Source organism: Moschus berezovskii, chromosome 20 (genome assembly GCF_049115385.1).
Source record: "Moschus berezovskii isolate FMDL1 chromosome 20, NW_MosBer_1.0, whole genome shotgun sequence".
Lineage (NCBI taxonomy): Eukaryota > Metazoa > Chordata > Mammalia > Artiodactyla > Moschidae > Moschus > Moschus berezovskii.
The window spans coordinates 65,172,563-65,196,932 of NC_142479.1; the positions used below are offsets into that span (position 1 = coordinate 65,172,563).

The following is a 24,370-nucleotide window of genomic DNA, read 5'->3' on the forward strand; positions in this document are numbered from 1 at the left end:
ACTGCGTGGTGCAGCCAAAAAATATGTACAATTTTAAAAATAAAAATATACATCTTGGTGATGGACAGGGAGGCCTGGCGTGCTGTGATTCATGGGGTCGCAAAGAGTCGGACACGACTGAGTGACTAAACTGAACTGAACTGAACTATCTTCTGGACAAACACCATCAAGTCAATGTATTTCTGTGATTCATTTTCTATTTAGTACCAACATGTTCCAACTTATTTTCCATTTAAAATTTTATTTTACTGAAAACTTCAGTTGCTTAGGTCTTTTCCATAAGTTTTTTTTTAAAAAATTATTACTTGTATTTTTATCCCAACAAGAGTAACATATATAACATGAATTAGATGTATATAACAAAGTTGCTCTATGTGATAACATTGCATACACAGAGAAATCTCAACATTTTGGGTTTTGGTTACTTTTCATTTCTATGCCAACTGAAAGAGGTATAATTAAGTGGAAGAATTTAGAATATCTGCATTTTTCATTCTATTATATATACATATATATATACACACAATTATATATGGTAAAAGATACATAATATAAAATTTAGTTTTAGCCATTTTTTAAATTGAAGTATAACTGACCTACAACTGTATGTTCCAGCTGCACAACATATTGATTCACTGTTCTAACTCATTACAAAACAGTCACCACCATTTCAGCCATTTTTAAGTGTGCAGCTCAGTGGCATTAAGTACATTCACTTTGCTATGCAACCATCACCACCATCCATCTCCAGGACATTTTCTTTCATCTTTCCCAACTGAAACTTTATCTATTAACAATTTCTGTAGGATTTCGTAACAAAAGTTTAAATTCATGGATCGGCTTTTGGCTGTATCAAATTTTATCAAAACCAGCTTCTACCATTTTGGGCCTTTGACATTATTTTCGCTTACCTCCTGTGTCTGGGGTCCCTTTTTTAACATCTAAATTTTAAAAATATTTATTTATTTTACTGATATATTTGGTTGTGCCAGGTCTTAGCTGAGGCATGTAGGATCTTTCAGTTGTGTCATGTAGGATCTAGCTCCCTGACCAGGGATCAAACCTGGGCCCCCTGCACTGGGAGTGTGGAGTCTTAGCCACTGGACCACCAGGGAAATTCCACTTTTTGGTGACTTTTATTTTTATCATTTTAAAGTTGCAATAATAGTACAAGGAATAATCATTACTCAGATATTGTTTACATTTTGCCGATGTGTATTATCATTCTCACTCTCTTCGTTTCTCTCTATAACACACACATATAACACACTCATATACACACATATGTATATATTTTTTAATCTGAGCCATTTATTGAGATTTTCTTGAGGCATGGCTGATTTACAATATTATATACATTAACATTCATGCTAACAGTCCGTGGGGTTGCTATGGGTCGGACATGACTGAGCGACTATACTTTCACTTTTCACTTTCACACACTGGAGAAGGAAATGGCAACCCACTCCAGTGTTCTTGCCTGGAGAATCCCAGGGATGGGGGAGACTGGTGGGCTTCCGTCTATGGGGTCGCACAGAGTCGGACACGACTGAAGTGACTTAGCAGCAGCAGCAGCATACAAACATAGCGATTTACAATTTTTAGACATTATACTCCATATGTAGTTGTTCTATTGGCTATTTCCCTGTGTTGTACAACAAATCCTTGTAGCTTATTTGGGTTTTTATTTATTTATTTACGGCTCTGCTGGGTCTTCATGGCAGTGCGGGTTTTTCTCTAGTGGTGGAAAGCAGGGGCTCCTCTCCAGCTGTGGCGTGAGGGCCTCTCACTGCAGTGGCCTCTCTTGGGGAGCACAGGCTCGACACTGTGCAGGCTTCAGCAGCTGCAGCACATGAGCTCAGCAGCTGTGGCTCCCGGGCTCCAGAGCATAGGCTCACTAGCTGTGGTGCATGGGCTTAGCCTGTCCACGGCATGTGGGATCTTCCTGGATCAGGAATCAAACCCATGTCTCCTTCATTGACAGGCAGATTCTTTCCACTGAGCCACCAGGGCTAATCTGGTCAAAGTGTTAGTCCCAAGGATAACATCCCAGGGCTTTCTGGGATGAAGCCAGACGTCAGGTGGAGCCCAGGACCTAGCAGACATGAAAAAGTGGAGCAAAAAAAAGGGACAGGGACTTCCCTTAACCACTGGGCAGTGCAGTGCTTAAGACTCCACACTCCCAGTGCAGGGGCTTTTGGGGTTCAATCCCTGGTCTGGGGACTGAGATCCCACATGCCGTGTGGTTTGGCAAAACAAAAACGAAAAGAGGAACGAAAACTGGTTTAGAGCGTTCTTTCTCTTCATGTTGGTTGCAAGGTGTCATTTCTGCTTCACCTTCTCAGCCAGAGGGGCAGCTCAGGGCGACACACACCGCATGGACCTGGGCCAGACCTTCCCTGGAGCCCACTGGATCCAGGCTGGGGGCGGGCCATGAAGATTTGTACTCAGGTTCAGAGCAGCATGAAGAATGGATTCTGGCCGGGGTGGGGGTGTGGGGGTGAGTGAACAAACAGAGGCGCTGCTGGGCTCAGGTAGAGCTGAGGCCAGCGGGAGAGGGAAGCAGTGGGGCTCCCGGAGAAGCTTACCAGTCTAGATATATGCTGGCGGTGGCAGGGTTCAGGTGTCATCAGGACTCCTGGAAGATTGTTCTCAAAATAATCTGCAGCAGGAAGGAAAAAATACAATAGCTCTGAAGTTGGAGAGGCTCTTGGGAGGATTTCTTGGGAAGGAATTTGATTAAAGAAACAGGCTGCCTTTGTGGTCACAGAAATGTAACTTAAATGAGCTCCTTTCCATCTCTCATTTGAAATGTTTCCAAGAACCAAACATACACTTCCCTCCGGCTCACTGCCCACTTCTGTATGAACCATGAGATAAGAATGGCATGACGTGTTTAAACAGTTGGGGAAAAGAATCAAAACAAGGATATTTTTTGTGACGTGTAAAAATTACATGACATTCAAATTTCTGCCTCCATAAATAGTTTTATTGGAGCATGTGTGTGCTAAGTCGCTTCAGTTGTGTCTGACTCTTTGCGACCCCATGGACTGTAGCCCGCCAGGATCCTCCATGGGATTCTCCAGTCAACCCACTGGAGTGGGTTGGGTTGGGTTGGGTTGGCATTTCCTCCTCCAGGGGATCTTCCCAACCCAGGTATCCAACCTGGATCTCCTATATCTCCTGCATTGGCAGGCAGATTCCCTACCACTGAGCCGACAGGGAAGCCCACGAGGCAGCTTTTGAGTAGCAATGGCAAGAGTTGGGTAGTTTTGTCAGAGACCATTTGGCTTCCCATATCTAAAATATTTATTAGGTTTTTTAAAAACAGATGTCATTTATAGCTAAGGTGGCTCAGTGTTAAAGAACCCGCCTGCCAATGCAGGCGATGCGCGTTGGATCCCTGGGTTTGGAAGATCCCCTAGTCAGACCCAACTGAGCACATATGTATACATATTTATGAATGCTTGTTTTTTTCCTCACTTAAAAAAGTAATACAAGGGACGTCCCTGGTGGTCCAGTGGCTCAGAACCCATGCTTCCAATGCACGGAACATGGCGTTTGATCCCTGGCTGGGGAACTAAGAGTCCACATGCTACAGAGCATGGCCAAATAAATAAATTAAAATAATTAAACAAGGCATATTCATTTTAAAAAGTAACACATGTTCACGGTAGAAAATATGGAAATAGATTTTTTTTAAAGCACTTGCAGTATCACTGGTAAATGGTTTTTTCGGATGCATATACATGCCTCTAAGGGTCTGGCTGTGTATGTATAAAACTAGGGAGATTCTAGGTTAGTCATTTTTTGTGTTTTTGCTCTTACTTTTGAATCAATTTAACATATCCTAAGAAATTTTCACAAACTTCAATCTATTACCTGATTATATCAGAATTTAACCTCATTAGATATTTAGGTTGTTTCCAAGTTTTGAACATTAATAAAGCTGTAGAGACTATCTTTCGGTGTTCTCTGATTATCGTGAAAACAAATTCCAAGCATCAGAATTACTGGGTCAGTAGACTTGCAGACTTGCGTCCATTTTGCTAAGCTGTACCCCAGAAACATCAAGTTGACATGTGTTTCCACCAGAAGGACAAAGGAAGCCTCCCCCACTTCACCACATTCTCATCAGCACTGGACATAATTATACTAGAACATTTCCATCGAGAGGTGGGAGAGGACTCATTTTCAGTTACATGTCTATGCTCAGTGTGAAGTGAAAGTGAAAGTCGCTCAGTTGTGTCCGACTCTTTGCAACACTATGGACTATATACAGTCCATGGAACTCTCCAGGCCAGAATACTGGAGTGGGTAGCCTTTCCTTTCTCCAGGGGATCTTTCCAACCCAGGGATTGAACCCAGGTCTCCCGCTTTGCAGGCAGATTCTTTACCAGCTGAGCCACAAGGGAAGTCCTATGATCAATAGTGCATTTTAATCTTCCACCATGTCTACTGGCCATCTATATTTGTTTTTAATTATCCCTTATTCTTTGTCCATTTTTTCTATTTATTTCTGTTCTTAAAGAGAAATAAGACCTGCTCTTGTTACACTTAATAAGAGGTACAAACTACTATATATAAAATAAATAAGCTACAAGGTTATATTGTACACTGCATGGAATATAACCAATATTTTATAACTTTCAATGGAGAATAAGCTATATAAAAATACTGTATCACTATGTTACACATACTATTGCAAATCACCAAAATTTCAGTTAAAAAAAGAAAAAGAACCATTTTATTGATTTGAAGGACTTCCCTGGTGGATCAGTGGTAAAGAATCCACCTGCTAATGCAGGAGACATGGGTTCGATCCCTGGGTCGGGAAGATCCCCTGGAGAAGGAAATGGCAACACACTTCAGTAATTTTGCCTGGGAAATCCCATGGACAGAGAAGCCTGGTGGGCTACAATTTAAGGGGTTGCAAAAGAACTGGACATGACTTGGCAACTAAACAGCAACTGATTTGAAAGTGCTCTTTGTGTGGTAAGGATATTAACTATGTTAATTAAAACTGAATGCTGTAGGGAGTTCTCTGGCAGTCCAGTGGTTAGGACTCTGGACTTTCACCTTGGAGGGCCAGGGTTCAATGGCTGGTCGGGGAACTACGATCCCGAAGCAGCCAAACCAAACAAAGCAAAACCAAAAATCTGAATGCTATGAAAGTCCTATTGTGGTGGCAGCTAATCAGGGGTAGGGGGAGGGAGAATTGGAGGAAGGTGGTGAAAGGTACAAACTTTCAATTATAAGATAAATTATAAGATAAATAAGCACTAGGGATACAATGTACAATATGATAAATTTAATTAACACTGCTGTATGTTATATATGAATGTTGTTAACAGAATAAATCCTAAGAATTCTCATTACAAGAGAAAAATTTTTTTTCTTTTGTATCTATGAGATAGATGGTTCAGTTCAGTTCAGTCGCTCAGTCGTGTCCGACTCTCCGCGACCCCATGAATCACAGCACGCCAGGCCTCCCTGTCCATCACCAACTCCCGGAGTACACTCAAACTCATGTCCACAGAGTCGGTGATGCCATCCAGCCATCTCATTCTCTGTCGTACCCTTCTCCTCCCGCCCCCAACCTTTCCCAGCATCAGAGGCTTTTCCAGTGAGTCAACTCATCGCATGAGGTGGCCAAAGTATTGGAGTTTCAGCTTTAGCATCAGTCCTTCCAATGAACATCCAGGATTGATCTCCTTTAGAATGGACTGGTTGGATCTCCTTGCAGTATAAGGGACTCTCTAGAGTCTTCTCCAACACCACAGTTCAAAAGCATCGATTCTTCGGCGATCAGCTTTCTTCACAGTCCAACTCTCACATCCATACATGACCACGGGAAAAACCATTGCCTTGACTAGACGGACCTTGGTTGGCAAAGTAATGTCTCTGCTTTTTAATATACTATCAAGGTTGGTCATAACTTTCCTTCCAAGGAGCAAGCCTCTTTTAATTTCATGGCTGCAATCAGCATCTGCAGTGATTTTGGAGCCCAAAAAAATAAAGTCTGACACTGTTTCCACTGTTTTTCCATCTATTTCCCATGAAGTGATGGGACCAGATGCCATGATCTTTGTTTTCTGAATATGTTCACTAAAACTGTCACGGTTCATTGCATGATGTTTCTAAGTCAAATCATTATGATGTACACCTTAAACTTATACAGCTCTGTATGTCAATTTTAACTCAATAAAACTGGAGGGAAAAAGTAAATATTAAAAAAAAAAAGTAAAGCTAATCAGGTACCCACTTTCTGAGAAAAAGAAAAGAGAAAGTAGTAACTGTGTATTTTCTGGGTCCATGGAAAATATTTTCCCCAATTTATCCTTTTATTTTTTAAAAATAACTTAAATTGAAGTACCTGGGTGTTCATTGGAGGGACTGATGCTAAAACTGAAACTGCAATACTTTGGCCACCTCATGCGACGAGTTGACTCACTGGAAAAGACTCTGATGCTGGGAAAGGTTGGGGGCGGGAGGAGAAGGGGACGACGGAGAATGAGATGGCTGGATGGCATCACCGACTCTGTGGACATGAGTTTGAGTGAACTCCGGGAGTTGGTGATGGACAGGGAGGCCTGGCGTGCTGTGATTCATGGGGTCGCGGAGAGTCGGACACGACTGAGCAACTGAACTGACCTGAACAGGTGATTTACAATGTTTCAGGGATACAGCAAAGTAATTAAGTTATATAAATATATATACTCTTTCGAGTTATTTTCCATTATAGGCTATTATAAAATACTGAATATAGTTCCCTCCGCTACAGTTCCCTCTACTGTACAGTAGTAGGTCCTTTCTGTTTATTTTACACGTCTGTTAATTCCAAATTCCTAATTTATCCCCCTCCTTCCCTTTTGGTAACTGTAAGTTTGCTTTCTCTTCTGTGAGTTATTTTGGTCTTATAAATAAGTTCACCTGTACTGTTTTTTAAGATTCCACATGTAAGTGAAATCATATGATATGTGTCTTTGACCTCACTTAGTATAATGATCTCTAGGTCCATTTATATTTCTGCCAAAGGCATTATATCATTCTTTTTATGGCTGAGTAAAGTTCTGAAAGTTCCAGTGTTTGTGTGTGTTTATGTAAAATACATCTTCTTAATCCATTCATCTGTGGGTGGACATTTAAGCTATTATAAATAGTGCTGCTATGAACACTGGAGTGCAGTATCTTTTCGAATTAGAGTTTTGTCTTTTCTGGACAAAACAAAAATTCCAGTCCTGGACATAAATCAGGAGTGGAATTGTTGCACTGCTGGATCACATGGTAATTCTAATTTTAGTTTTTTAAGGAACCTCCATGTGGTTCTCCATAGTGGCTGTACCAATTTACATTCCATCAACAGTGTAGAAGGGTTCCTTTTTATCCTTAGACTTTTTTTTATTATTATCCTTAGACTTTTAAAAGGGCTCACCATATTAAATTTGTACTGAACATTCATGTGGTCAAATCCATCCAACCTATCCCCAAGGGGCTGGCGTTGCGTCTGTGCTTACACACAAGCAGGCTAATACTTTCTCATACCTGCCTGGCCCCAGGAAGATCCCATTGGTGTGCCCAGGACCAGCCTCTGCAGATCACCTGGGGCTGTTTCAGAGGGAGGTGAAGTTCAGGAAGCAAGAGTGGCCCTCCATCCTTATCGTCAGGTCCCCTGGATGCCAGGATGCCAAAGAACCAGCAAGGGAGCTCCCTGTACCCTCTGCCTGCCCACCCCGCCTCACGTGTAAGGGCTACGCCAAGACACATTCTGTCCACAGTGAAGGGATGCACCGTACCTGGGTGAGCACGTAGTCCTCCTGGGTTAGGTTCCAAAGGATTTCAAAGTGGTCCGTATCATGGAGCTCTTCAAAGGAGGCTTTCCACCCTCCTTCGCACAATGTCTGTGTAAGAGAAATGAGGGAAGAAGAAACACGAGGCTTGTTGGTGGGGAGGGCGGGTGGAGGTGGAGAGGGGCTCTCACACCTGCTTACCAGGTGTTCACTAAGTATTTGTTGAAGAAATGACTGGTATCATAGGGTCCATTTGGGTGAAATAAAAAGGAAGATAATAAGACTGGATGACCCTCAACCTTGAGCCAAAAGAGGGGTGCTTGGGGTACCTGATAAAACTCCCTGGACTGTCGGTGGAATTCAGGGCTGTCGTGCTGGCCCACAGTCACCAAGATGAGGCAGGCTGGATCCATGGGCCGGGTGGGGGCCGTCTTCAGGTGCCACAGCGGGCTGTTCCTCTGAGCGTCCTCCCTGGTGTGGGGGTAGGTGTGGTCAGGACAGCAGAAAGCCCTCGCTGCAGCCCTGGCCCTCCTCACTGGCTGCAGGCCAGCTGAGGGGGATGAGGGGCCAAGTGACTTACAGGGTTGGGAGGAGAGGGGCGTTCTCAGAGGTGTGCATGATGGGCTCCAGGTCGTAGACCCCACTCAGCAGGAAGAAGCCTGTGAGGGTAAAGAACAGTCATTAAGCCAGGCTGCAGGTGGGGCCAAGGCCCACCCAGACGGGGCCTCTTGTGAGCACCGGATGGTGCAAGATGGGGCCAGCCTGCCTCCAGGGCCAGAGGGGCAAGACAAGGGAAGGGGCAGAGAAGAAGCAAAGCAGGCCCTGCTCCCTGGGCCCAAAGCCCCCAGCTCAAGTTGCTCACAGCTGTTGAGATTTCAAGCAACTGGAATAGACCCTCGGGCCCATCAGGGCAGGGTGAAGACTGCCTAGTCAGACTCATTCCCCATGGAAACCTTTGAGGTTGGGCGTGACTCCATGCTTGGTCCAGTTGGCCAGGAGCATCATGGCAGCGAGGTGGGCCCCAGCAGAGTGTCCACACAGGTAAATTCCCCTTCAGTGGGTCAGAGCAGAGAGCAGGGTTTGCCTTCAGTGTAATCAAAGCAACAGGCCAGTATCGAGGGGCCCCCATTTGCCTTCTGCTCCAAAACCAGAAGGGATGGCTGGGCTGCATCCAAGGAGATGAATCCACTGTCCTCCCACCCAGTCTGACAAAAGGAAAATTTTCAGTGATACCCACTGGTTGCTTGGATACCGCGTCTGGACAAACACGATGCTCTGGGTCACCTGGTCTACCATCTGGTCCAGGGTGCCTGTGCAGAGGGCAGGAGCTGTGTCAGGTTCCATCAGGGGCTCTTTCCCCTCCAAATCCCAATGGCCCTTGTTCCTGCAAGACGACCCTCATTACCTTTGGGGGCAATGTCATAAGCCACTATCACCACGGCCACTCCCTGTGTGGTCAGTGGGTTGACCATGAAGGCTGATGTGTCTTTACTGCAGAAGGAGACAAAGACATAACAACTGGAGGCCACTTGGCCAGTAGACTGCTTTGGTGTCTGGTCCACCCAGAGCCCTGCCCGTCTCTGATCCAGGGTGGTAAGGAAAGAAGTGAGGCTTTGTCCTTACCACATTGCATGCTGGCTGTGGGGCCCTAGAGACTATATTTAACCTCTAAGCCTGGCTTCTTCCTCTGTAAAATAGAGATAATTACGTTCTTTCTCTTCGAATGCTGTTTTTGAGAATTGAAGGAGATCAGACATGTAGGGAGCTTTACAAGGCAAAGGGTAAAAATACAATAAATGGAGCGTTAAAATGCTGAGATTGAAAGGCAGTAGACCCTATAATAAGCAACTTCTTAGTATGATCCTAGGGAACAACAGTGTCCGTCAAAGTTCCAAATACCCCTCTGCTTATCTTAGGGTACCCACTGGGGCCAATCCCAGTTTGCCTGGGACTCTCTCTTTTTTTTTTTTAACTGCTAAAGGCTCCAACCCCTGGGAAACCACTCAGTTCTGAGCAAAATGGGACGGTTAGTCACTGTGGGTTTCCATGATTGGAGAGTAGATTGAACGTGCATTTCACTGAATATAGTGGGTTCAACAGTGTCCTTCCTCAAAAGATATGTCCAAATCCTAAACCCTGGTACCTGTAAATGTGACCTTATTTGCAATAGGGTCTATGCAGATATGGGCTTCCCAGGTGGTTCAGTGGGTAAAGACTCCACCTGCAATGCAGGAGACTCAGGTGATGTGGGTTCAATCCCTGGGTTCAGGAAGATCCCCTGGGGAAGGACATGGCATCCCACTCCAGTATTCGTGCCTGGAGAACCCCCTGAACAGGGGAGCCTGGTGGGCTACAGTCCATAGGGTCACAAAGAGTCAGATACAACTGAAGCGACTGAGCACACACACTCTGCAGACATAATTAAGAATCTTGAGATGGGATCATCCTGGATTGAGGACGGGCCCTAAACCCAGTAACTGGCGATGTTGTAACAGAAGTGAGAGGGAGGATGCAGAGGCAGACACACAAAGATCGTGGGAAGATGAAAGCTGAGTTTGAAGTGACGCAGCCACAAGGTAAGAAAAGCTGGGAGCCCCCAGACGCGGGAGCCTTCGGAGGGAGTGCGGCCCTGCCCACGCCTTGATCTCAGACTTCTGGCCTCCAGAACTGTGAGAGAAGACACGTCTGTCGTAGGAAGCCCCCACATTTGTAGTGAGTTGTTGCAGCGGTCCCGGGAAAGGAAGAGGCCAGGCAAAGACGAATGTCCCCTTCTCTTCATTCACCCACGTTCCCCGACTCACCTTCCACTCTGCCAGTATCCTCCGTGAAAAAACACCAGGAAAGGCATAGCTGTAGGACAAAACAAAGGGTGCGTGGGCCCAGGCAGGGCTCCCAGCTGAGATCCGAGGGCAACCAGCAGCCCCCAGTTACCTTCAGATACTGCCTCGGGAAGGTAGATGTCCAGTTTCTCTCCTTCGCTGTCTCCGTAGGGGACATCGAGCAGGCTCCTCCCGGTGGCCCGGGCCCTCTTGGTGACTGTCTCCGGAAATGGACAAGTCACTGTCAGTACAACCTCAGGCAGCAGCAAGTTCCATTATTATTTTGCCAAAAGCCCCTTTGGGTTGACCAGTTGCCTCCAGCGGTCAGTGCTTCCCCAAGTCCTTATGGTAATTGGGCCGGGGGTCTGAAGCATTCCCCCAGATGTGTAGTTAAACAGACATCAGGCTGACCCATCTGAGTGGAGGCAGTACTATCTTTGATGTCTGTCTCTGGTGAGCTGGCAGTTGGCCGACACCATTTCTACCTCTTCTCTATTACAAGTTTATGATGCGTGTTACCCTTGGCTACATGCTCCAGGAAGCATAAACATTTCCAAGCATTTGAAAAAATAATCTTCTAGAAACTAAGATATAAAATCACAAATAGATAATAAAACACTATGAACATATAACTGAGTGCCATGATGGCAGAGGTCAGAGTGACGTGAAAATTGGCTTAGGACTGGGGTTGAGAGAAAGGAGGAAAGGGACTGTAAATAAATTAAATACCAAAGGCAAAGGCGTAGAGGTGGGAGTGAAACAGAGCAGGACGCTATGGTCCTTGTCCCCCATGTTCTCTGCCTGCCTTTTGTCTGTGGAACATCAGCCAAAGAACACGTTTAATCAGAGAAGGGAGAAAATGCAGACACAAAGGAAAACAGTCAAAGGAGACCAAGTAATAATAATGATGTCATCAAACATAGGCAAGGACCTTCAGTTCCTTCTCAAGGGCTATAGATTATATTCTGAGCCATATCCTGTGAGCTGTCTTACGGATAAAGTCCCCACCACGTGGAAAAAGTTAACTACAGGATCACTAGATTACAGCCACGATGCAATCTGCCACAGTTCCGAGAACTGGCCTCAGAGAAACGGAAACAAACCTGCTGTGCAACTGAAACAATCAAGATGATGCTGGTCAGACCACTGGCGACCAATTTCAAGATGATTGTCAGAGCTGACTGTGCTGTTTCTGCCTGTAGCTCCCTCCCTCTGTCCATAAAAGCTCTGGCCCCCTGATTGTCAGGGGGCAAGTCAGCATTTGAACAGGTGAGTTGCTGGCATCCAAAATAAAACAAAACCTGGCCTCTTTATTGGTTTTTGAGAGGTGAGCAGCCAGCTGGGCCCCACTTCCAGGAAGAGGAAGGGACTCTCTACGTTCATGGACTTTCAATGTCCCCCAAAGGCCCCACTTTCATCACTGAAACCCAGGCAGCTCAGCTCCCACAGCCACTGGGCACCGGCGAATGTAAACTAGTAAGTTCTTCCTGTGGGGCAACTTGGAAATATGTACCAAAGCCCAAGAAAATCATATTCCTTGATGCATAAGACCTTATCCATCCATTATTAAAAAGAAGTAATCAGAAATATTTTTAAAGACTTGCTTTAAAGATGCTCACACTAATGCTATTTATGACAGTAAAACATTTTAGACACAGCCCAAGGGACTTACAGCAGAAAACTGGCCAAATACATTATGGTATATCCCCTTTCTCTCCTTTATTTTTGACCTCAGCATTCATCCATCCTTCATACATATTTTTATTTATTGTCACGCTCACTAAACCATAAGCTCCAAGGGCTTGCCAAGTTTAATTCAGATAAATTTGAAAACACGGAAGCAGAGTAACAGTTCATGCCAGATGGCTGTGGGGTCAGAGACATCCCTAATCGTGTTAGGGCTTTGCTTTGCTCACCTCTGTACAACAGAACCTGGTACATCAAAACCACTTAAAAGAAAACTGTGTAGGGAATTCCCCAGCAGTCCCATGGTTAGGACTCCATGCTTTCACTGCGGACAGCTCGAGCCCAATCCCTAGTCCGGAACTAAGATCCCACAAGTGAAGCAATGAATAAATATTTCAATACACAGTGTTGGGTCAATTGAATGGGGAAAAAAAGTTTTTTGATCCCTATCTCATACCACATCAGATCAGTTCCAGATGGACTACAGCTTTAAATATAAGAGCAAAGACAATAAAGCTTTTATTTTTATGTTATTTTTAGTGATATGTTTTTTAATATTTATTTTTATTTATTTGGCATTGCATTTATGATAATTTGAAATGTATTTTAAAAAATATTTTTTATTTGTTTTATTTTGGCTGTGCTGGGTCTTCACTGCTGCACACAGGCTTTCTCTAGATGCGGCAGGGATCTCTAGATCCTTCACTGTGGTGCATGGGCCGTGGCTTCTCTTGTTGCAGACCACAGGCTCTAGACGCAAGGGCTTCAGCAGTTTCGGTGTGTGGCCTCAGTAGTTCTGGCCCTTGGGCTTAGCTGCTTCGTGGCATGTGGGATGTTCCAGGACCAGGGATCGAACTGGTGTCCCCTGCATTGCAAGGTGGATGCTTTTTTTGTTTGTTTGTTTGCTTTGACACGAAAGTAGGATTTCGTGGTGGACACGAGTAAAGAAGAGACAACGCCAAGCCTCCCCTGAGTGCAGGGCCCACCATTTGTCCAAGGGAACACGATTAGGGATGTCTCTGACCCCACAGCCATCTGGCATGAACTGTTACTCTGCTTCCGTGTTTTCAAATTTATCTGAATTAAACTTGGCAAATTCCCACTTCTGGTGGTCAGGGAACTTGAACTTGGCCCTGCGCAGGGCCTCAGTCACATGCTCCTTGTTCTGCAGCTTGGTGAGGATGGACACATCTTGTTGATGCAGATGACGTGGAAGGGGTGGCGCCCCACTTGGATGTGAAAACCATCTTTGCCCTGTTTTCACCATAGACTTGTTGGCACAAACATGGGCAGCCTCCAGGGCTTTGGAGGAGAGTTGCTCACACTCGTCTGACACCCTGTGGCCACAGAATGGGAACCCATCCACTGTTGCCTTCTTCTGCTCCAGGTCAAAGATGCAGATCTTAGCAACAGGGACACTTTGGCAGAAGTCAGACTTTGGGTTCAGTTTGTTCTGACAATACCGGTAACACCGGGTGGGGCGGCAACCCATGGTGAGACTAGGATCTTAAATGGGGTGCTGAAGGGAAAGAGGCGGATTCTTAATCACTGGACCACCAGGGAAGCCCTAACTTGAAATGTCTTTTAAGAATGTCATCATATTTTGTAAACTGTGTTTAAAAGTTGATGGACAGGTACCTGTGAAAGTTATGAGCTATCTGAGCATTGAGATGCCATTACTTCTTCTTTTGAAGAAACAATCCACTTATAAAAATATACAGCAGCCATTTCCATGAAATACCCCTGACAAGGTGACTGTCATTATTAACATGGATATGGAATCTCTTTCCCCTAAATCCAAATGTCAGCATATGAAATGCATTTCTGCCTGTTTCACTTAATATTTCTTGGAGAGCTTTCCTAATCAGTACATAGACAGCTTCCTCATTCTTTTCTTTCTTTTTTAATAAATAGGTGACTTGTTATTCCGTCCTATGGCTGCACCTTAATTTATTTAACTGGTCGTGCCAGTTTTTAGGACAAAGCAAACCTCACCAGATCATCAGGAAAGTCTCTTGGCTCCCTCTCTGTTTATCCTGAATCCTGAATGTTCTCCCTGCCCCCACTGAGACCACCCTGAATCCCCCTCCCCTCTCCCCCGTTTTCACCAGGGCTCCCTGCAGCCCTGCAGGTGTGAGCCAGGTGTAACTTGCATCACATCCCATTGATCTGGGGTTCCTGTCAGTTGCTGGGGCTGCCCTAACGCACTGTCATACATACACCCAGGGGCTTCGACAACAAGACATTTATTTCTCGAAGTTCTGGGCCCTGGAAGGGAGGACCAAGCTGCCGGCAGGGGAGGTGTCTGGCGAGGGTCCTCCCGGGGATGGCAGAGGGCCTTCTGGCTGGGGGCTCCCGTGGCATCTTTGGGTTTGGGAGCAGCTCTCCCTTTCTCTAGGGAGATGAACCCTCTGTGTCTCTTCAAACAATCCTACTCGATCAGGACTCCACCCTTCTGAGCTCATTTAACGTTTTTCTTCCTTAGAGGCCCCCTCTCTAAACATAGCCCCACTAGGAGCTAGGACCTCAACATGTGAGTTTTTTAATAATAATTATTATTATTATTTAAATTTTTATTTGTTTCTTTGGCTGCATCAGGTCTGTTGCAGCACTCAGGCTTAGCTGCTCCTCGGCACATGGGACCTTAGTTCTCCAACCAGGGAGTGAACCTGCGTTGCCTGCATTGGAAGGCCGATTCTTAACCATTGGACCACTAGGGAAGTCCCAAGTAATTATTCTAATGGAAGGGGTTTTTCTCTTTTTCTTTTTTTTGACTGTGCTGTGTGGCTTATCTTAGTTCCCCAAGCAGGAGTCGAACCCATGCCCCTTCAGCAGAAGCTTGGAGTCTTAATCACTGGACCTCCAGGGAAGTCCCGTCAACACATGAATTTTTCAGTCCATGACAGCCCCACACTCCCTCCCAAGGGCCCCAGAGCTCCCCTGCTCGCCTTCCCTGAGAGGTCTGCCAACCACCTTCCCTCCAGGTGTGAAGGTGTTTTCTGGACAAGTTCCTCATACCGCAGGCTCAGCAAAGGGGAGCGATTTAACTAACACAAGAGTTCTGGAAGTACACGTGGACCCACGAGATTTATGTTGTGCCAAGACAGAGAAAAAGATAATGAAACGTATGCTCTAAGTTGAAGAGCAATTAAAACCAAGCAGGTGTCAAGATGCGTTGTCACGCATAAAAAAAGTCTCCCTCTGATACTAAAAAACCCAACCGAGCCTGACACAGAGAAACTGCCTCTCTGCAGGAGGTGGGGTGATGGGTTGATGGCAGGCAGCTGGGTGCTGGGACAGAGACTAGGGTGACCCACTGTCTCCCCCCAGAGCCCGAATACTGCCAGCCCTCCAGGTGCTGCATCTACAGGCAGGGACACGGGGGCTTCAACAAGATGCTCCAGGATAAACCCAATTACAAACTTCCTTTTTTGAGGAAGCAAAAATTCATTTTCAATTGCTCACAGTCCACAGTGCCACAGCTCTGCCAGAGAGGAACCGCAGGTCTCTGGACCCAGCTGAGCACTGGATGAGAGCGATTAGGAGAGGCAGGGGCCAGAGTCCCTAGAGACTAATGCAGGTGTGGGGCAGGGGACCCATCAGATGGTGTCAGAAAGCTGAAGGTCAAGGGTTTATCAGGTGCTGTGGGAGCAATTTAAGCAGCGGTTAGGATCCCCCAGCCTTCTTTTTTTAAGTTACGCTCTATTTTTATTTATTTTCTGTACACTTTTTTTTTGGCCTGGTCACCCAGTATGCGAGATCTTAGTTCCCCGACCAGGGATTGAACCTGCACCCCCTGCGTTGGAAGCATGGCACCTTAACCACACGACCATCAGGGACGTCCCCTCATCGAGCTTCAGAATATTCCCTCCCCATCTTTTAATTCACTTAGCAAACAAATATTTATATAAGCGGCAATCTTGTGTCCATTTTGGAATTTTGCAGTGATAAAATAGGGGAAAAAAATCCCAATCATGTGTGGCTTACCCCTTAAAGAGAGGGACAAGCAGTTATAAATGTCAGGTAGCAACATGTTCTATAAAAATGAGCCAGATCAGAAAAGACTACATACTGTGTGATTTCAACTATTCTGGGAGAAGTAAAACAATGGAATGGAAACAGTGAAAAGATCAGTGGCATCTGGGGGCTGGGGTGGGTGGGAGGGAGGGATGAAGAGTCGAATCCAGGCTTTTTAAGTCTGTCTGTGAACACAAATAGGCAGGGAGGATCTTGCAGGACCAGTGGACAACCTGGAGAAGCTCTGGGAGGCTGTGGGGCAAGGGGGTTCCTGGGCTTCAGTCATTTTTAGTTCAAAGTCAGAGAAAAAGCAACTTTCCTTGTGATTCTCCACATGTGGGATCTTAGTTCCTCAACCAGGGATCAAACTGAGGCCCCTGCAGTGGAAGCCTGTGGTCTTAACCACTGGACTGCCAGAGAAGTCCCAACCATTTTAAAGTGAACAAGTCAAAATTGACGGCGTTATTAAAAAGAAAAAAGGGAACGATTCAGTGGTACTTAGCATATTCCAGCGTTTTGCAGGCATCACCTCTATCTAGTTCCAAACCTTTTTTCCAGGGGTTCCCTGGTGGTTCAGTGGTAAAAGAATCTGCCTGCCAATGCAGGAGATGTGAGCTCAATCCCTGGGTCCAGAAGATTGCCTGGAGAAGAAAATGGCTACCCTCTCCAGTATTCTTGCCTGAGAAATCCTATGCACAGAGGAGCCTGGTGGACTACAGTCCATGGGGTCGCAAAGAGTCAGACATGACTTAGCGACTAAACAACAACAAAACATTTTTTTTCATCTCAGAAGAAAACCCATTAAGCAGCCCCTGTAATCACAGCTTTCTGACTCTACAGATTACCCTGTTCTAGATGCTTCGCATACATGGAATCGTACATATAAATAATAATCATACACATAAATGTGACCTTTCGTGCCTGGCTTCTTTCAGTGAGTGCTGTGTTTTCAGGGTCCATCCATGTTCTAGTATGTATCAGTAGTTGATTCCTTTTTTGTGCCCAAATAATTCCACTGCATGGACATACCACACTTTGTTTATCCACTCATCTGTGGGTGAATTTGGACTCTTCCCACCTTTTGGCAATTGTGAATAATGCTGCTATGAACATGTGTGTACATGTATTTGAGTACTTACTTTCAATTATTTGGGGCTAGAATTTTTTAATTGAACTATTGTTGACTTATGATATTACATTACATTAGTTTCAGGTGTATGACACAGTGATTCAACATTTTATAGATTATAGTCCATTGAAAGTTATTACAAAATAATGGCTATATTTCCCTCTGCTGTACAGTAACATATTCTTTCTGCTTATCTGGTTTACACATAGTATTTTCTATCTCTTCTAGAAAGAATTTTTAACAGTGTTCATACTATCCAAAAAAAAAAAAAAGATTGTAGGGAGCTACCTTGTGGTCCATTGGTTAGGACTTAGAGATTTCACCACCACGTCCCTGAGTTCAATTCTTGGTCAAGTAACTAATACTCAGCAAGCCATGCAGCACAGCCAAAAAAAAAGAAACACCTGCAAAAATCCCACACCAAACCAGGATTGCACACTATTAACACAGAACGCTTTCTTCCACGAGAAAATAAAGAGAGACTAGAAGAAACCGCATTACAATGTGAACAATGGGTGGCTGAACTATTGGTGGTTTTCAAAACCCTTTTCAGTAAGCAAATGCTCCTTTTGTAATCAGAAAACAACTGCTGCCTAAAAATGGCCAGCCTCAGATAGTGCAGGACAGGGCTATTACAATGCGGCCTGTGAACACTGGGTGCCCCTTAGTGTTTGCTACTGGTCCATGACGAACTAAGTAAAAAGGTGGAGGTAAACATTTATATATTAATATATGCAGCTTGGTAGAATGGCTGTGCCTATTGAAATTAGGGCTAAGAAATTTGGGCTTTCAAACAACTTGTACATGAATGTTCACAGCCGCACTTTTCACAATCGCCAAAAGGGGGAAATAGCCCAAATGTCCATCAGCGGATGAATGGATAAACAAAACGTGGTCCATCCACACAACGGAAAATTATTCGTCCATAAATAGGAATGAAGCCTGGGCAGGCTATAACAGGAACGGACCTCCAAAACCTTGTGCTAAGGGAAAGCAGCCAGACACAAAAGATCACATCTTGTAGGATTCCATTTATAGGAAACATCCAGAATAGGAAAATCCATAGAGACAGAAAGTAGTCACTGGTTGCCAGGGCCTGCCTAACTGGTAGGGAGGTGTCCTTTCAGGGTGATGAAAAATGTTTTGGAACCAGAGAGAGGAGATGGTGGTACAACATCATGAAGGTACTGAATGCTGCTGACTTGCACACTGTAAAATGGTTGAAATGGCATATTTTAAATTATGTGTATCCTATCACAGTTAAATAAAAGTAGGCCTATATTTAGTGTGCCTTTGTCTTTTTCCCTTGGTTTTACCTGTTGGAAGGGAAAATGGGCCAACTCGGCCTTAAAAAGGTAGGAGGATCCCTCGGAGAGGCTCAGTCGCAGAAGTTGTCGATCACGAGGCCCCCACCCACCTCGCTGGTGATTGGCTCTCCTAGGGCGAGTCGTGGCTTGAGGGACAGGGAGTTTGGAAATGTGCCCCCAGCCTGGTTACACACACACCTTATTTAGTTTCTTGTACAATGTATTTTTGAAGAGCAAAAAAAAAAATAGAAACTAAAATAGTTGCTTAAGTTTACTGCAACTCATTTGAAAAGACCCTGATTCTGGGAAAGATTGAAGGCGGGAGAAGGGGTCAACAGGGGATGAGACGGTTGGATGGCATTATGGACTCAAAGGACATGAGTCTGAGTCAACTCCGGGAGTTGGTGATGGACAGAGAGGCCTGGCGTGCTGCAGTCCATGGGGTCGCAAAGAGTAGGACACGACTGAGCGACTGAACTGAACTGAAATTTACTGCTTTGCTCACTGCTTCCACTTCTGTAAAGTGGCCTGCTTATTGATGCTGACCACCTCTGCTTCTGTGAACCGGCCTGCTTATGGCTTCAACCAAACTGCATAGGCTGGAAAGTCACTAGGACCCAGAAGCCCACGCCATATAAAAGATACCCAGAACAAAGCCTGGGCTCTCAGACCCTGGAGGCGACTCTGCTGAGCCCCTGAATAAACCCTGCTGTTCTGCATCTCCCCGTGTCGCTAATCTCTTTCTGTCGTCATGGCTTCTAAAACACTTTTTACTGAGAGTCTTATTAAACAAATTTAATAGCTACTGGTAGAGGACACAGTTCTTCCAACTTCCCTCTGCCCGTGTTCACCTAGCCTGGGAGAGGCCAGGTCTTGGGGGAGAATAAAATGACCTACTCAATGGAAGAGAACAGTGCCCACTGCAAGTTCCTGGTGGAAGATGTTAGGATGGAGTTGATCAAAAGAAAAACAATGTCCTTCTTCCTGGTGCAATAAAGGAAAAGAGAGTTTACCTCCCTCCCTTTTCTTGGAGAATTTATTTTTAGGAGACATTATCATAAATCCTTTCTCTACCCCTTTGGGAATGCATGTAAATAGTTTTTAAAGCTAAATGAGTCTCTTGCCAGTTTTACAACTTAGGAATGTTTTTCTCAAAGACCTGGGAGCTCTTTGGGTTTTTATTGATGTGGACCATTTTTAAAGTTTTTTTATTGAATTTTTTATAATACTATTTCTGTTTTCTGTTTTTGTTTTTTGACTGTGAGGCATGTGGGCTCCCTGACCAGGGATCAAACACGCACCCCCTGAATTGGAGGATGAAGTCTTAACCACCAGACTCCCAGGGGAGTCCTTGGGAGCTATCTCTTTGAAATGTAATTATCAGCAAGATAATCCATGGGAGGGGAGGACCGTAATTTCAATACCCATCCAGCTACAAGTTGCAAAGCCATTTTTTGTCATAAAGCTATGGGGATTTTTTGTTTTCCTCCGGATAATGACAATTTGCAAACTCAGATGGCCAGCCTAATGACTAGGTGGATTTAGGAGGGACTAGGGTAGCAGACGGGCTTCCCTGGTGGCTCAGATGGTAAAGAATCTGCTTGCAAGGCGGGAGACCTGGGTTCCATCCCTGGGTTGGGAAGATCCCCTGGAGGAGGGCATGGCAACCCACTCCAGTATTCTTACCTGGGAAATCCCATGGATAGAGGAGCCTGGCAGGCTACAGTCCACAGAGTTGCAAAGAGTTAAACAATGACAACAGTGTGGTGGTGCCTTTGGGAGGTAATTAGGTTTAGTTGAGGTCATGAGGATGGAGCCCTTGTGGTGGGATTAGTGGCCTTATAAGAAGAAAGGTGAGCATTTCTTTCTCTTCTTTCTGCCATGTGAGGATGCAGGGGAAAGAGGTCCATCTGCAAGCCAAGAAGAGACCCTCACCAGGGGACCAAATCAGCTGGCACCTTGACCTTGAACTTCTCAGCCTCCAGAACTGGGAGAAAGAGATTCCTATTGTTTAAGCCACCTAACCCGTGGCATTTTGTTATGCAACCTGAGCTGACCAATTCAAAGACAGATAATATGTAAATGCACTATTTTTTAAAATCAAAGTTTATGCCAAAGAAGTTGATGATGAACAAAATGTCAACATTTCCAACAGAGACAGGCTCCAACCCTTGCGTGCACAGCTCTTCTCACTCACCTGGCCTGAATGCCCCATCATCACACTCACCTTCTTCACCAGTGAAATGGGGCAGATGTGCCGGCGACACCTCTAGGCCAGCTGGACCATCGAAAACAGGAAGGGAGGTGGGATGTGAATGCAAAGCTGTCCATAGGGCTTCTCGGGAGGGATGGCTAAACACAGTCTCCGAGGGCTTACTTCGGAGTCTCAGAGTCTCTCCTTACCCCTTGCTTCTTAAAGAGACTCCCTTTCTCTACAGGGTCAGCTCTTTTTTCCCTCAAGACAGTTACGAAAGACAAACAGGTTTGCTATCTGCTCACGTAGGTGTCACTGCACAATCAAATATATACTGAGTCTATAGAGGCATGTTTGGTGCAGAGCTAGGCATGGTAGGTAACTGTGAAGAGCCAAGGACAGAGCTCCAGCTCTATCAGGAGAGGGAAGGTGCTGAAATATGCTGGAATAACCCCCCCACTAGCCTGTCCCTCCAGCTGGGTTATCTCAGTGTGAAAGAAAGTGAAAGTGAAAGTGAAGTCGCTCAGTCTTGTCTGACTCTTTGCGACCTCATGGACTGTAGCCCACCAGGCTCCTCCTTCCATGGGATTCTCCAGGCAAGAATACTGGAGTGGGTTGCCGTTTCCTTCTCCAGGGGATCTTCCGGACCCAGGAGATCGAACCCAGGTCTCCTGCACTGCAGGCAGATGCAGGAAGACGCTTTAACCTCTGAGCCACCAGGGAAGCCCTGCTGCTGCTGCTGCTAAGTCACTTCAGAACATCAATTCCGAGAGCTCCATCTGGCCTGTTGGAACAAAGTGCATTTGCCGACCTCCAATTTTCCGTCTTGCAGGAGGGGCTGGCTGCTTCCTCACACACACATTCCCTGTGGAACCTGCCTGCCTGACACAGCCCAAAAGGTGGCAGCACACACTCTGAAGACCTAGGACTGGGATGGGAGTCAACCTTGAGACTTCACTAGCATACAGATTCCCAAGCCCTGATTTCATTAAAAAAAAAAAAAAAAAGCTTCTTTGATGTGGTAAATAGCAACAACATTCCACTTTCAGAAGCTGAGACCTTCCTTTTTGCACTCTACTTCCCTGGGCCTTAAGGCCTGGGCACAGCTGGCTGGTTGGCTGATCAGGCAGGAATGTGGAGCACAGTCTCTGAGCCTCCCTCCTCCTCCTGGTGGTCCTGCAGCCAGGGCACCCCGAGCAGATGAGATGCCTGGAGTTTGGGAACTGTCCGGAGAGGCTGGGGCTATGAGGCTCCTCCTCCCTGCCCGAGCATCTTGAACCACTGCCACAGGCTAAAGTCCACCCAAAGCAGCCACAGAGAGGTCCCCCAGTACCTTCGTTTCCCATCTGTGAATAGGTCCTCATGGCCTCCTCTGCTCCCAGTCGGACGACCCACCTGCTGGGGGAGTACTGGTTATCCAGCTCCTGCGGGACACAGACACAAGGTTCTGTAAGGCCTCTGACCTCCACGCAGACCCTGCCCCCGGCCCTCCACGTGTTTGGATGCTCCTCTCTGCCTGGAGAGGCCCCTTCCCTGATATCTCTCATAGATGCCCTCAACTTCCTTCAAGCTCCTCCAGCCTCAAGCGTGGCAACCCAGGCCCCACTCTCCCCCCACTAAGTAACTCGATGTTTCAGATACAACAGAAACAAGATTGCAAATGCTGTAAGACACTTGCAGCGAGGGCAGTGGCCTTGGCTTTAACCAGGGGAACACCCTTAAAGGGAAGTGAGGACCCATAAAGGTGTCTCAGTGAATGCCACCATGGGTACCACTTCTATAGCAGCTAAGATCACAGGAAGCCAGAGAGCTGGGGTGGTCGCTGCAGAGAAAGTGACATGAAGCTGATCTTCCCTGACAGGACATAAATCTGACTGAAGGTCACAGCACAATCAGTGGCCCAGAGGTGAAGAGAAAGGAATCAAAGGTCAGATAATTGGAAATGTTGACCAGCGTTAATTGCTGAAACATAGAGGAAGCGGGGCTGGAGGGTGGAGGGTCTTAGATGTCAAGCTAAGACTTTCAGACTTAATCAGAAAGTAATAAGGAACCAGGTTTTGGAGAAAGCGCTCAGACATACAACAATTACCACAAAACAAATAAAGAAAGCAAACAAAACATGGGCAAAGGCTGGACTGGGAAATTTGAACAGAGTGACCTCATGGAAAGGTCTTAGGCTCTACAGTCAGATGGGCTGAGTGCCATCCAAACTCCAACACTTGCAGGCTCTTTTACCCTGGGCAACTTTCTTACAGTCAGTTCCGTCATCTGTATAATGAGCCAAACAATAGCACTTCACTTCATGTACATATCCTATAGCTTTCAGCCCGGTTAGGCTGTACACCTGGTGAGGCTGAAAGCTATAAGGCATGAACATGAAGTGAAGCTAACCACTCAAATGTGGGTTTCCGCCTCGTCCCATTTGAACAGGGCTCTTGGCCAGTGGTGTTTGGATCTATACCATCTGTGCCTGTAGGATGTTTGCAGCCACACCTGGCACACTCTGACTGCTATCATCATCTTTATTGCTTTTATTTACTTATAAGAATGGTAATGCAATGGGTTTCTGAGAGTGCTCTCATACTGTAGGGGTTTGTGTGAGAAAGAGAGAGACAGAGAGGCACACATGCACACACAGAGGATGGCATTTCTTGGGGGGCAGTATCCATAACTGTCATCACATTCTTAGATGTGTCCATTACCTGAAAAAGAATTGCTGTTTAAAATGTAGGAAAACTAGTCAGGAAATTATAACTGAATGATAATCATAAGGAGTGCTTTGCATATATGGTTTCCTCTTTTTTTTAATGGAGGAGAAAGAGTGGCTTTATTTCTTTACCAGGCAAAGGGGGAACACAGTAGGCTAGCGCCTCAAGAACTGTGCCCCACACATGTGGTTTCTAGCCCTCACGACCATCCTGCAGTAATACAAGCCTTTCTGCTTCCTTCAGGTTTGGCACATTCTCTGCACACTGCATAACCTCAGATTAAGGTTAGGAACTTCGGCCCCAACCTCCTCTGGGTTTATAAATATTAACACAGCCAGGGCTTCCATATTCTACCCTTAAAATCAGGCTCGCAAAAGCCTGTCTGTGGAGAGAAGTAAAATAAATCACAGTGCTAAAACTTTGGGGACGGTACCAACACCAACAGCACCCACAGGAATGATTCTAAACACTTCTCTCAACTTTCACGTAATGTCTGAGCTACACTCCTCAGCCCCAGCCTCTCCCTCTCTCCCTGTGATCCTCCTACCTCTTTAGACATCCTCTTCCAGGGAGCCTCGGGCCTGTGATTCCCGCCTAAGACGTCCATCCCCGTTTTGTACCACCAGACGCGCAGGCGCACCTTTTTGTAGCAGGTGGGCAGGGCTCCGACCAGGCCCCGCCCTGAGTAGCCACGCCCACCTCTCTGGTGACAGACCAGGC

The 24,370-nt window shown here is 45.8% G+C and overlaps 1 protein-coding gene and 1 pseudogene across 4 annotated transcripts; both read right to left on the reverse strand.

The window, feature by feature from the left end:
• Nucleotides 1–336: 336 nt before the first annotated feature.
• AFMID (arylformamidase) lies at nucleotides 337–24,304 on the reverse strand. Of its 4 annotated transcripts, none has more exons than XM_055408463.2 (12): nucleotides 24,198–24,304; nucleotides 22,276–22,366; nucleotides 10,722–10,826; nucleotides 10,592–10,640; nucleotides 9,196–9,281; nucleotides 9,028–9,100; nucleotides 8,744–8,841; nucleotides 8,371–8,449; nucleotides 8,120–8,261; nucleotides 7,797–7,901; nucleotides 2,589–2,662; nucleotides 339–2,420 (listed from the first exon to the last, which is right to left on the reverse strand). In XM_055408463.2, exons 1-11 carry the CDS (start codon nucleotides 24,255–24,257, stop codon nucleotides 2,630–2,632), a joined length of 921 nt encoding a protein of 306 aa, XP_055264438.2. In that variant the 5' UTR covers nucleotides 24,258–24,304; the 3' UTR covers nucleotides 339–2,420; nucleotides 2,589–2,629. The 4 variants fall into 4 exon arrangements, with proteins under 4 accessions (XP_088685408.1, XP_055264438.2, XP_055264437.2 ...); XM_055408462.2 differs by having other exon boundaries at nucleotides 341–2,477; XM_055408461.2 differs by having other exon boundaries at nucleotides 345–2,095.
• On the reverse strand, nucleotides 11,914–14,321 carry LOC129544665 (large ribosomal subunit protein uL16-like; annotated as a pseudogene).
• Nucleotides 24,305–24,370: the final 66 nt, after the last annotated feature.